Raw genomic sequence first — 13,465 nt, forward strand, 5'->3', positions numbered from 1 at the left:
TTAGAAGGTATTCTAAATAAGGTATTAAAATAATTTTAAAATGAAATTTGTTATTTATAACTAAACTAGCAACAGGTAAGTTATTTATATGCTGATTTCTCTAGTGAAGTGGATATTCATGAAGGGAAACATTAACCAAATGCATATCTAGCTAGTGAAAATGCTCATTAAATATTTTGTCAAATAAATGAAGGAGAAAACAATAACTCTAAAATATTCATGTATCAAGTATATGACCTAGCACTGTAGGAAATTTCTAAAATATATGCACACACATATATAAAATGAATTTTGATGGAGTTATCCTACAATGAGTCAACAATATACCAACTATACACCAAAGAACAACAAATAAAAAGCCCCACCCAATGTCAGGAATAGGTTACCTCCTTTGGAATTGCTAGTCATTGAGGTCACATAGACCCCTAAACATTACGTTTGTTGCAATATTCTTGGATACCATCTACAGTTTGATGGTAAAACTCCACTTCTAAAGACACTGTCTAACTGGAGTTATGTAGCAAGGCTGTCCTAGCCTGGAAACTTCATCCCCAATTGGTAGCTTTCATAGAGCTGGAAGATGAGTGTTACCAGGGGGAAAAGCACGTCCATCAATCTTACCCAGATGAGCTACAATAATGACTGGTGCAACAGTGGCACATGCATCATGGGACTAACCAATCACTTTCTGATTGGATTAAAGGCCCAGTCCATAAGTTGAAACCCGTATTTGGCACCATTATTGGAGCCAAGAACTTGTGGCGAGACAGACATATGACATGGGAGAACCTACTACTATTACTAAATGAACATGATGTATTAAACAGTCTCTTACTATTTTACTGTTCTTCCCAAAGATTAATAAATATCTCAAGCATCATCAGAGAAACGTATTTTTCTAATAGATTGTGATTATCGCAGAGACCCCAACTGGTCAAGTTTCATAGAATAGAAGATTGTGATATGTTCAGACCGAGTTGTGCATCTGTATTATATTTCCCTCTTCCAAGGCTCAGGGATGATTACAGAAGAGTCAGAAAGATGGTGAGATCCAGGGTTAGTTGATGATGGCTAGAAAACAGTATTTACTGAACATACCAGTGCAGTTGGAGATATGAACAATGGTGGTTAGGATAGTATGTACAAGGCCTGTGGGAGATGGGAGTGAAGTCCCACTCCTAGCTGAGGAGCAACTGGAAACTAAAAGTTGCTGGGAAAAGGAATCTGAGTTTTCTTTAAGGGTCTGGACACTGGAGGATCAACCAAGCTCCAGTAAGGCCACACATCCAAGCATATATGGCAGCATAAATTGTACATGATGGGAAATATGGACACAAAGTTGACCAGGTGGGAGATGGAGATGCATCTGGGAGAAGTTGGGGGAGGGTAAGGAATATTATCAAAACACATTGTACAAAATTCCCAAAGAACTAATAAACATAAGAAAACGAGGATTCACTTATCTTTATGTGTATGTGCTTGCGTTTGTACATATGAATGTCATATTATGTGGCTATCCACAGAGGTCAAAAAGGGGTGCTGGATCCCCTAGAGCTGGCCTTAGGAGCTGCCTACTATGGGAGCTAAGAGTCAAACTCAGTTCTCTGGAAGAGCAGCCAGTGTTTTAAAGGGCTGTGCTATCTCTCTTTCTTAAAGAATAATTTTTAAAAGACAAAAAGTTGTTTTAGTATCTCTTTTAAACATTCCAATTCTGTTTTCAAAGTAAGTTGACATTTGTTTATGATAACAAGCCAGGTAGACCTCCATGGCCTTTCTTTTCTTTCCTTTCAGTTTTCTTTGTATATTTGTAAAACACAGAATTTACTACTTAGTCCAAGAACTTAGGATCCTCCCACCCGAGTCTCCTAAAAGCTAGAGTTGCAGTTATGCTCCTTGCTGCTTTCTAATTATCCATATAATATTAATATTTCTTCAGCCATTTTCTTCTCATTTCTTTAAAATTTGTATGTGCACTTTTAACTATATACTAAGCAGAAGTTAGAATGCGATAATTTTTTGTTTTCTCTATTGCAACATCCTGAAAGTATACTGCTTTTTGAATTTTACAATATGGAGGATCTCATTCAGATGTTAAGGTAGACAACATATCCTAATACAAATGGAATAGATTGGGTTTTGTGTCAGGTAGAAGAGAAAGTCTAGGGTTCAACATGGCATAAGCACCCATGTATGTGCATGTGCACATGTATGTGTATGTGTATAAAATCCAAGACCTCTGCACAAAGTCAGTAATTTTCAGAGCCAACATCCTTGGTAGCTGGACTAGAAACATTGCTCTACGGTGCAGGATTAGACATATTTGCATTCTTAATCTGTTTCTGGTTGAAACAAAAAAAGGAATCAAATGTGGCTCCTGCCCTTTTCTGATCACGGGTTTTAAGTATTCCCTTTAAGTCCAGCACTCAGGAGGCAGAGGCAGGCATAATTTTGTGAGGCATAACTTTGCTTTACAATGAGGCCCCATCTCACAAGCAAACAAGTAAGCAAGCAAACATACAGCAAAACAACAACAAAATCCCCAATCAAAACAAAATGCCCTTAATCACAGTGTTTCCTTTAAGGCTGGAATTCAGTCAGCAGTGTACCATGTCGCCTCCAAAATATTCTAGTTGAACATCCCCAGGAATCTGAATTTGACAGAAACATGAACAATAAGATAAAACCCAGCACAGTTTATACTTTGAGGAATGAACATTAAACCCAGATCAGAAACATTTTCCAGAAGTAAAATTCCAAGAAACACATACGAACTCAGTAGTTAAACTATTGGAAGCACTGATGAGAAGGGGAAAAAATTACAAAATCAGACGCAGATAACAGGAGAGGGCTGGAGATGCCAGGTGCAGAATATAAACCATGCTGACTGTAGTTACAGGAATAGTGAAATGCATTAAAGGAACAAGATTTTTGCAAAATATGGCCATGAAGAAAATATACATGAAGAACAATGAGTTACCAACCAAAAAATGCAATCACTGAACTAAGAAAATTCCTGAGAGGGAAAATTTGAAAGGTGACATGATGTTGGTGGCTCAAAATTCAACCAGAGAGACTCTCAAGAAGGAAGAGGGTCAGATGGGTCTGGGGATGGGACAACACATGTGTCCTTTGTTTCCAGGAGAAGGAAGGGTGTCATGAAATTGTATAGAGGAGGTAGGGGTGGTTAGAGACAGCATTTGAATAAAGACCATGTGGTATATACACATGATGGAATATTCCTGGGTCTTGAAAAATACATTCTGTTATTTGATTCAACATAGACAGATTTAGAGGATATGAAGTAAAAGCAACCAGAGACAGACAAATACTGTGGACTTTACCTCATGTATTAGTTTTAATGTCATCTTGGTTCAATATAGAGTATCTAGGAAGAGAGAACCTTAACTGAAGAATTACCTTCATCAGATGCCCATGGCCATGCTGGTGAAAGATTGCCTTCATGATTAATGTAGCAGGGTGAAGATACTGTGGGCAGTACCATTTCCTGGGCTGGTAGGTGTGGTTAATAAAAAGCTAGTTAAGAATGAGCCAGTGAGCAAGCCAGTATGCAGCATTTCTCTGTATCAGGTTCCTGCCTTGAATTCAGGCCTTGATTTTCCTCAACAATAGATTATGATTTGGATGTGTTACCTCTGATAAATTCTTTTCTCTCCAAGTAACTGTTCTTGTCACAATCTTCTTGTCACAGCAAGGAAAAATATTAGAATATATGAAATTAAAAATAATCAAACTTATCAAAGCACAGAGTGAAATAATGATTATAGAAGGCTAGGAAAGTGTAGGAGAAATGATCAAAAAGTAAAAACATCCCATCCAGGAGAATTACAGTCTTTTGCAGTGGGGGGTGGGTGGGAAGAGTTTTAGTACATCGCCTTGTGAATATAGTTAATAATAGAGCACTCTGGGTTAAAAATTGCATAAGTATCTGGGTTGATTTAATCATTTGGATTGGTCTAGTCATTCCATATCATTTTCATAAACCATAACCTTACTTTGTATTCTGTGAATTTATATAATTATAAATGGTCATTTTGCAATTTTTAAAAGGAAGGAGACTGGGAATAAAGACCACTTTAATCAAGCAAAAACAGAATTCATGTCAGTAGACTTTCATGCAAGGAGCATTCAATGAACATATGCTCCAGAAAGGAGAAAAAAAAATGCTGCCTTGTTGTATTTACCTAGTACGATAAGCATTTTAGAGTGCTATTTTAAATCAATTTCCTTTCTAACAGCAATATAAAATTTCCCAAGCAGTAGAATTTCTAATTAATGCAGCATGAATTAATCTGGCTTAATTATTTGCCCTGTGAGTCTGCATTCCGTGTCTCCATTTATGCCAAATGTCAATCACTGGGAAATTTTATAGTAGAAATCTTTTAATTATTGATACAGGCTGTATTGTATCATATGAAATTATTTTGTATAGTTTAGTGTGATAGTCCAAAATAATACAACTAATCTCCAAGACCAAAAGGTTGTGAATAAGTAATAATACCTAATTTCCAGATTATATAAATTGGAACATTTATTAAAGAGTTCATTACAATTAGAATAACACAGTTTATACTAAAGACCAATACTACCATCAATGCTATAATGACTTCAACATTTCCCTCTAAAATAAATCTAATACTAATGTCTAGAGCAATTGCTGAATACATAATAGGTTTTGTGTTTTCTTATATATGAAATTTTAGCAGTATTTAACTTGAACATGAAAGATTTTTGTATAACAAGAAATTTTGTTCTATTGAAATGTAGAATACACAAGTTATAAAAATCATTTATGGGCAGTTAAATATTGAAGGGAAGTTGGAACATTTAATCTATTGTAACATTCATTTAATGCAAAGGTACGCTGGTAATATAGACATTATTGATATTCCACTTGAAGGGAACACTTCATACAGTGTAACTCCTGGGAATTAATTTTCCTCTCTTCTGAGAATTTGGAAGTTGTTTGGCTGTCCAAAGACACACTTTTCCAGCAGTACATAAAATCCTATTAGAGTATTTCAGTAACTTAAAAAAAAAATCACCCAGGGCCAAATTTATTACTGGAAGAGCACATTCACAACCGATGATAAAAAGCACAGTAAGTACAAAGTGGAAATTGTTACTTCGAACTTACCCTGAAATGACAGCCCTGACAGTTTTTAGGTCACCGCCTTGCTATGATAAGCTTTGTGACCAAGAACAAACTGAATCAATCTCAGATCAAATGTAAATTTGCCATTTTCAAACAAAGAAGCTTAGCTGTCGCATTTGCAGGCGGACAACAAACCACAGAGCTCAGCGCACATAGCCTCACTCTGCTAAGTTTCTCTGCCATCTTTTCAGCTTTTCCAAGATTTTGCCTTGTATCTGAATGAGACATCAGAATCGGGTTGCTGAATACCGAACAACAAACGACTGTGGTTTTGTCCTACAGGCTCCTTGTCAATTATTTCTAAATCAAAATAAGTTAAAAGTATAGCTAATAGTAGCTTCATTTCAATAATTGCAAAATATCGGCCTGGACATTTGCTGGCTCCAAATCCAAATGGCATAACGTAATACTTCAGCTTTTTCCCTTCCTTGAGAAACGTTGTTTTCTTCTTGCCATCTTCTAGGAATCGATCAAATCTAAATTCCTATAAAGAATAATAGACATTGTTAAAATTAAAATTTTACTTAAATTAGTTTGAGTTAGGTCTAGTAGGTTGCTGTCTCTCCTTGTCTAGCTTGCTGAGCAAGGTTGCGTTTTTGGTCTGAAAACATACAGGAGGAAGTAAAACTTGAATACGTGAAACAGCATACTCAAACTTTCAGAAAAATTCAAATGTTATAGGGAACACCTACATTCAAATACCTAAAGCCCTTATCCGCTCCCATTTCTCTTGTCTTTTCTTAAGTGGTGTCTGTGCTGCCACTTACTCCTGAAGGCTGGGTAACTGACAAAAGAAAAGAAGTTTACTTTGACTCTTGATTCTAGAGTCCCAAAATCTAAGAGCCTGGAGTTAATGGGGCTCTGTGCTGCTCCTTGCAACGGAAAATGACAGGATGATTTGGTGCTTTGGGAAGAATAAAGATAAGAGAGGCAGTCTATGGCTTTAATAAGCCAGTTTTCTGGCAGCCAATATGGTGTCAAGAAAGTGATAACAAGTAACGCGGCAAAGGCCTTACCCCTAACCACCTAACCACCAAAATGGCCTTTAGATTTTAGGATGAGTTTCGGATGGGAGGCTCAATAATCAAATCACAGTGATTACGGTGAGTGTTTTTTTTTTTAAATTATAAAGACTACATCTGTCTCCATTTCTGTCCTCTCTGATGTGTTTGCTATAAAGATCATTAATATACCAATTATGGGTAGAAGGGGTGTCCTATACGGCTGCCATTGTCACTATGACATAATACATCTGGGTGGCCACAGTTTATATTCATTTATCCTCCCAACTATCTATTGATAGACAAATATGAATTTAGGATTCAGTGCTTATGTTTGAATTAAAGAGACAAAAAAATAATAAGATTCAAACATAACCCCAGAGAGAACCTAAGTAGAAAATCAGATTTTGTCTTTTTTTATGTTAAGGTGGATTTCTCATATGACATTTCTGTTAGAGTGCACTCTGCTTGGATTAATTCTAGATAACAGAAATTTATGACATATTTTCATAAATAAGTTATACTACTTGCTACAGAAGATTAGAGAGCTGGTTATTTTAGGGTAGTTGACCTTAGCCTTAATTTTGCCATGCTGCCAAAATTTCCTGGCTTAACTCTCACTTGAGTTGGTTAAAGGGTACTGAGTGACCTGATTTTAGTCCATTGTGAATTAAACCATCAATTAAATTAATGCTCGTGGTTTGAATAAAGACAACCAATTATTTCATTTAATTGGCATTCATTATATCTGCTCAACCACAACTTTGATATGAACTACATGAAATTATATATAATATAGAACATATAGAAATTATATATAAGATAGAAATATAGAGAGCAGGTCAGATCCAACATGTTTTAGATTATGCTGAAACACTCCAATGTGAATAAATTATGAATGCATCACAAATGTTCAAACTCCTTCAATGGCAAGTTTAGTAATGTCAGGTTAGTCACTTCCTTTATTTGGGTTTACCTTAGTTAATATTTAATTTGCTAAGCATTTGGGTTTTGAGAAAGTTTGCCCCATTCCTACTCTGTCCCGACTTGCAAGCCAGTTCAATGATGTTGACAAAATCATTTAGCATTGTATAGTTGCTTTATTTCGTAACAAGTGATACCTTAAACACGCCAGAGTAGAAGTGTGTTTTACCACTGTTAGGGATTGTATCCAAAGTGACCTATCCAATGCAGAACTGAAAATATCTGCTCATTTCTACAGTAAGCACAGTGGTACTCTCTGTGCACATGCAGTGTTTCTAGAGAAAGAGGGGAGCTACATGGAACCCTCTTGTGGTGATCTTCCATTCTGGGGCTTATGACTCTGTCCTGAATGCAGCACTGATGCACTCTTCTTCCTGTTGACTAACTTAGGAGATTGTTCTCTTTCCCACAGCTTCCTGCTCAGGCCAAACAGCTTAGGTAAATTTCGACATGAAGCACAATCCCAGAGGAAAGAGAATTCACTGTAGTTCTGTTGTTTGTGCCAGAAAAGGCAAAAGAGAAAACTTAACATAAGTTATGACTTCATGGCATCTATCCAGATAATGTAAAGTAAGCCTGTAGCTACCAAGGCTGCCCTGTCCTTTCTCAGTGACCTCGCTGGCAGCCCTGTGAGAGGCTAGGGCACCTCCCTCAAACTTCTAGCAGATCGTTAATTTCTCCCTTCTACTTTTCTGTCCTTCTTTCTTGGTTTCCTCAGAATTAATATCCCAGAAATTTCCATTTAATGGTTTATTTAGTAAAATTAAAAGGGAAACTATTAGTAGCATTTGCTCTGTGACTGTCATCATGAGAATACAAATATATTGAATTAAATTTTTTATATATATATATATATATGTTTTCTAAGACAGGGTTTTTCCATAGCTTTGGAGCCTTTTCTGGAATTAGCTCTTGTAGACTAGACTGGCTTCGAACTCGCAGAGAACCGCCTGCCTCTGCCTCCCAAGTGCTGGGATTAAAGGCGTGCACCAGTGCACCACTACCGCTCAGCTATGTGCGTAGAGAACCCTGACAGGTCCATGTTAGGAAGGTCTATAATCTCCTTTACGAGTTAATTCAGTTTTCCCCCTAAAGGGAAGCATGTTAGAATCCCACCTGAGCTATTGAAGAAAACAGGAATGTAAAGCAAAGGTCAACGAGCTCCACTGGAAGGTGCTGGAAGGACTGGGTGTGAAAGCCACCAAACCTCCCTGCTGCCCACTGGGGATTGTACTGGAACAACCTCTGACTGACTTGGGGTTTAGGAATTGTAAACAATCCGTCCAACGGGCACAGAGGAAAGAAAGTCTGTGGGGTCCTCAATAAACCCTTTGCTTGGAAAGAAAGCAGCACAGAGAGACAAATGGCTTGTGATGAGTCTCTCTCTGGACCTCATCATGCAAAGGTGAGGAAGTCTAACTGCAATTGGAAGGGAAGACGGCAGAGTGAGGGACTCCCCCGGCATCCTCTTCATCTCCCTCTCACAGCCTCCAACACAGGGACACCCCCTTGGCAGCGTTCCCCATATGCTATTGGACTATTGAGCAAACGACAGCAATGCCCATTTTAAAAATCCGATTCCTGGTCTTAGAGAAGATAGAGAATTGAGTGTGAATGTGAGCGCACAGAGAATGGGAAGCGGCTGTGGATCCAGCGTATACAAATAGCAGAAACTGTACAACACCGAGGTGTTGTGGGAATTCATTCAGCCAATCGCCTTTTAGAGACCAGCCCATTAGGCTGTGATGTGAGGTACAGACAGGAAGCTCGCTTAGCCCCTTTTCCTTTCCCTTGGTTGGTGGTCAGAGTTCGGTCCGGGACTCCTAGCGCCCAGATAGTAGAGGAACACAGTGGGTCTCTTATTGTGGGTGATCCCCAATAAACATTTGTTATCCTTTATTACAGGCTCTCATGGACCTTCCTTTAATTATGCAGCATTCTGGCACCCAACAAGGGGATTGAACCCACAGCTCTGGGATTAAGAATCCCATGCTCTATCAACTGAGCTAGCCAGACATCACAAACATATTAGGGGGTTCTCATGGACTTTCTTTTAATTACACAACACTGAAACACTTGGAGCCCAGTTTGGATAGGAGATCCAGTTTTCTGGATTGAGAGGAACTGCATAACAATCTCATTTGTGTTTTCTGAATACTGTGTTTAGTTCAGTTCAACAGACATTTATTTTTTAAGCATTTCCTGTATAAGAAGCATTGCTAATACAAAAGCATAAAAACATCCCTGCTGAGGTGGATCACGTGATATGTTCATGTCTTTAGTCCACTAAGTTCATGACTTGAGTGTAGGGATCTAAACTAGACAAAAGATAGCACCCCCTAGTAATGAAACCAAACAAACAAACAAACAAACAAACCTCTCAGTGTTTGGAAAAGCTAAGGGGATGCCAGTGCTGCCCGTGGATTCCAGTCTTCCTGGAGACAGGATTTTATGGCAGAGAAGTCCTTTTTTACCTCTGTGGTCTGGGTTCAAATCAATCATGAGTTGTTGCCAAATAGTACCAGCTTGTGAAAGGGTATGCATAACCCTCCCAGGCTCTGCATTAGAGTCTTCTTGTTGGTAACATGTTACCTCCTCAGTATTGTAGTGTTTGCACCAGAAACAATGATTCAATGTTACAGATTATAGATTTCAAAATTGCTTCATTCAGACACAAGGATTTTGAGATGGTAGGTATGAAATGTCACTGTGCTGGCAATGGCAGAAACTCCCTTAATATAAAAGACTTGGCTATGAAAAAAAAAATCCATGTGATAAGGTGTATTTTGCAAACTACACAGAACAAGGGGACCTTTTACTTCTGTGTCACCATTATGTTATCAAAGGGCTTCTTGGAAGAGAGAAGGCTCTTAGGCCTGATGAGGCCTGGGCATGAGGCCCAGTGTAACTTTCTAAGCCTAACTTGAGTTTGCTGAGGCCTAGTGTATCTTTCTGAGCCTAGCTCCAGTTTGGAGACTTGTCTCTGGTTACCCAACCTAGGCTGGCCTCTGCCCAGCCACAGCTGACATGGTGGAATATTATTGGCCCTTGTTCCTTGCTTTGCCTCAACCCATCCCAAGCTTCTTCACCCCCATCACAACCCTATATAAGTCCCTGCTTGATGCCATTAAATGAGTTCCTGCTTTGACAAACTCCTGACACAATGGGTCTCTCCTCAGTGCCCAGAGGGGGAGGGCTGAGTTGTGCCACTCACCATCCTGTTCAGCCCCAGGAAGAGTCCTGCAGGTCTGGCTCTGCCCCCTCTCCCAAGTCTTTCTGCCAGAGAACTCAGCAGAAGGCCATTATGTGTTTGCTTCCTTGAGCTCTACTGAAGGCATATTCTCTATTCTTGTTGGAGATAGAGAATCATTTTTTATAGCACTTAATCACGTGTGATAACTGGTCTATTCAAAAAGCATTGATGATAATTAAAACAATCCTAACATTGAAGTTCCCATAGTGATTGATTTTCTTCCAAGGGTTTTCCAACATATTTAGCATTTTATTGCACCCACAACCTTCTGAAGATGGGGACACACTGCATGAGGTTAAACAAGACATTTCCATAACAGAGCTTTTCTGGAATATTCTGAAGGGGCTGTGCTTCAAAAATGTCATGTTACTGTGTGTTTACCTCAGGAGTTGCATGGCGATAGTGACTCACTGACATCTTAAATGGTGCTGTGTGTTCTCTAAAGCCTAATACTGTCAACAGATTTCCCTGTTCTTGACAGCTTTTGAAAACTGGGAGCATGGGGGTCAGGGAAGAAGGAAAGGCAGAGGGGAGGAGGGAGAAAGAGTGGAACAGGGAGGCAAACATGAGGGAATGGGATAGTCAAGATGGGGGAAGAACAGAGATGGAGAGCAAGGAAAGAGACTGTTGACTGAGGGAGCCATTCTGGGGAGAGCAAGAAACCGGGCACTAGAGAAATTCCCAGGAATCCACAAGAATGACCCCAGCTAAGACCCTAAGCAGTAGTGGAAAGGGTGCCTAAACTGGCCTTGTCCTGTAGGCAGATTGATGAATATCTTAAATGTCACCATAGAATCTTCATCCAGGAATTTATGGAAGCAGAGGCACAGAGCCACAGCCGGAGCACTGGGCTGAGTCCCAAAGTACAGTTTAAGAGTGGAGGAGTGAGAATCTGAGCTAAGAGGTCAAGACCATGATGGGGACATCCACAGAAAGAACTTACCTGAGCTAATGGGAGCTCACCAACTCCAGCCAGACAGGGAAGGAACCAGTATAGATACAAACTAGTCCCTCTGAATGTGAGTGACAGTTGTTTGGCAGGGGCAGACTGTGGGGCCACTGGCAGTGGCACCAGGATTTACCCCTACTGATTGGATTGCCATTTTGTAACTCATCCTCTTTGAGGGATACCTTGCTCAGCCTAGATATAGTAGGGAGGGCCTTGGTCCTTCCTCAAAGCAATGTGCCTTATCCTCTCTGATGGGGGGTGGGAGGGAAGATTTAGGGAATGGGAGAAGTGCAGGGAGTGGCAACTTGGATTGGTGTGTAAAATAAAAAAAAAAAGAGATTTTTTTAAAAGTAAAATAAAAGTCTTACGATTAAAAGAAAAGAACCAAAGAAAATACATTTATATATCACCTGACAGTGCTAAGTGTTTAGCAAATGTTTACAGAATAAAAAATAATAGCTGGCAAAATCAGATAAAAGAAATGGTTCCAAAGCATTTTTTTTTGTTTTTGTACACAGAATGATCATCATTCTACTACTAATTTCAAAAAGAAACGACAACAACAACAAAAAAACCCCACAACAACACTGTAGGAAAAATTACCTGATGCTAACACAAGTCAGGTATTACTAATGATGCTAAAACCTACTAAATAACAGATTCACTGAATATCGTAATGATTTTAAATTACTTTTCACAATATTGAAATTTTATTCTCCCAGTGATTTTGTGTGAGACAAACCTTTTGTTTACTATTAGTATCATTTGGGTTCTCCCTTTCCTTAATGTCCTCCTCTTATGGCTTCCTCTTGCCTCCCACCCCCTATCTTTCTCTTTCAGTTTTGCAATAAAGCCAAGGTTGTGGTTGAATTTGTTAATTTCCTATACCAACCTTCCAAATGCCAGATTACAGATGTGTACCACAAATCCTTAATCAACACTCACAATTTCTTCTTTCTCTCTCTCTCTCTCTCTCTCTCTCTCTCTCTCTCTCTCTCTCTCTCTCTTTCTCTCTCTCTCTTGTGTGTGTGTGTGTGTGTGTGTGAGAGAGAGAGAGAGAGAGAGAGAGAGAGAGAGAGAGAGAGAGAGAGAGAGAGAGAGAACAGGAGCCCTGGATGGGTTGGAATGTGCTTTGTAGTCCTGCTGGCTTCAAGCATACAGAGGTCTGATGGCCTTTGACCACCATGCCTGACCCTAATACTCATAATGTATAATTTTGACTTTTAAATTCTTAAAGTTATCAATCAGATGGTTTTATTGTTGTTGTTTGTTTGTTTTGTTTTGTTTTTCCGAGACAGGGTTTTTCTGTAGCTTTGGAGACGGTCCTGGAACTCGAACTCACAGAGATCCATCTGCCTCTACCTTCTGAGTGCTGGGATTAAAGGCCTGCACCCTCACTGCCCAGCTCAGATTTTTTTAAAGGGGACAGAAGAGTGAGATGTGGGGAAAGCACAAAGAAACGTGCTCCTAAAGATGGTGGCAATCCGGTGATCATTTCTTATTTGATGACAACAATAATTCTGATTTGACTCTCGTGACATGAATAATAAACTCTGCTACTAATTGAATAATCACAAAGAAAACCTGGGCAGAAGTGAAAAATTATAAGAAGGGTTGCTATTTTGAAGTTCACAAATATTTTTCTGATACTAATTTCAGTTGTGTTGTTTATTGAATATACACTAACAACTGGAATTATTCACAAATGCAGAAATGCAGCTAGTTCTCTGGAGAACACTCATCCATTGGCTGAAATTCTACCTCCTTCTTGCTGTCACTGTCTGCATAAGGCCTGGCCTGAGAAACCATGCCCCTCTCCCCCTGTAATAAGACACCGGCTTTGCTGACTCAATAAATACAAACTGGCATTGCTTTTGAAGTTTGTCCTCTTATTGTTTTCCTAAATTCAACAGTATTATAATTCAGGTTGAGTGCAGAACATCTAGCTGAGGTCCTGTCTTTGAAAGCGGTCCATCTAGGAAGCCTTTGAGCAGAGGACAGACGTTTCCTCCACTAAAGGTGGACGGTAAACAGTACAAGTCAGCAGCATCCTTCATGCGAAGCACAGCAGAATATAACTGCACTCCATTTGCATGCAGGGGGTG

At 39.2% G+C, this 13,465-nt stretch overlaps 1 protein-coding gene across 1 annotated transcript in view; it reads right to left on the reverse strand.

The window, feature by feature from the left end:
- Nucleotides 1-3,927: 3,927 nt before the first annotated feature.
- Cyp7b1 (cytochrome P450 family 7 subfamily B member 1) overlaps nucleotides 3,928-13,465 on the reverse strand; it is a 173,636-nt gene continuing 164,098 nt past the window's right edge. The window contains exon 6 of the mRNA XM_075971329.1: nucleotides 3,928-5,657. Within this exon, the coding sequence (XP_075827444.1) occupies nucleotides 5,361-5,657 (297 nt within the window). The 3' untranslated portion in view covers nucleotides 3,928-5,360. The remainder of the gene's footprint in view (nucleotides 5,658-13,465) is intronic.

Source organism: Microtus pennsylvanicus, chromosome 5, assembly GCF_037038515.1.
Source record: "Microtus pennsylvanicus isolate mMicPen1 chromosome 5, mMicPen1.hap1, whole genome shotgun sequence".
Lineage (NCBI taxonomy): Eukaryota > Metazoa > Chordata > Mammalia > Rodentia > Cricetidae > Microtus > Microtus pennsylvanicus.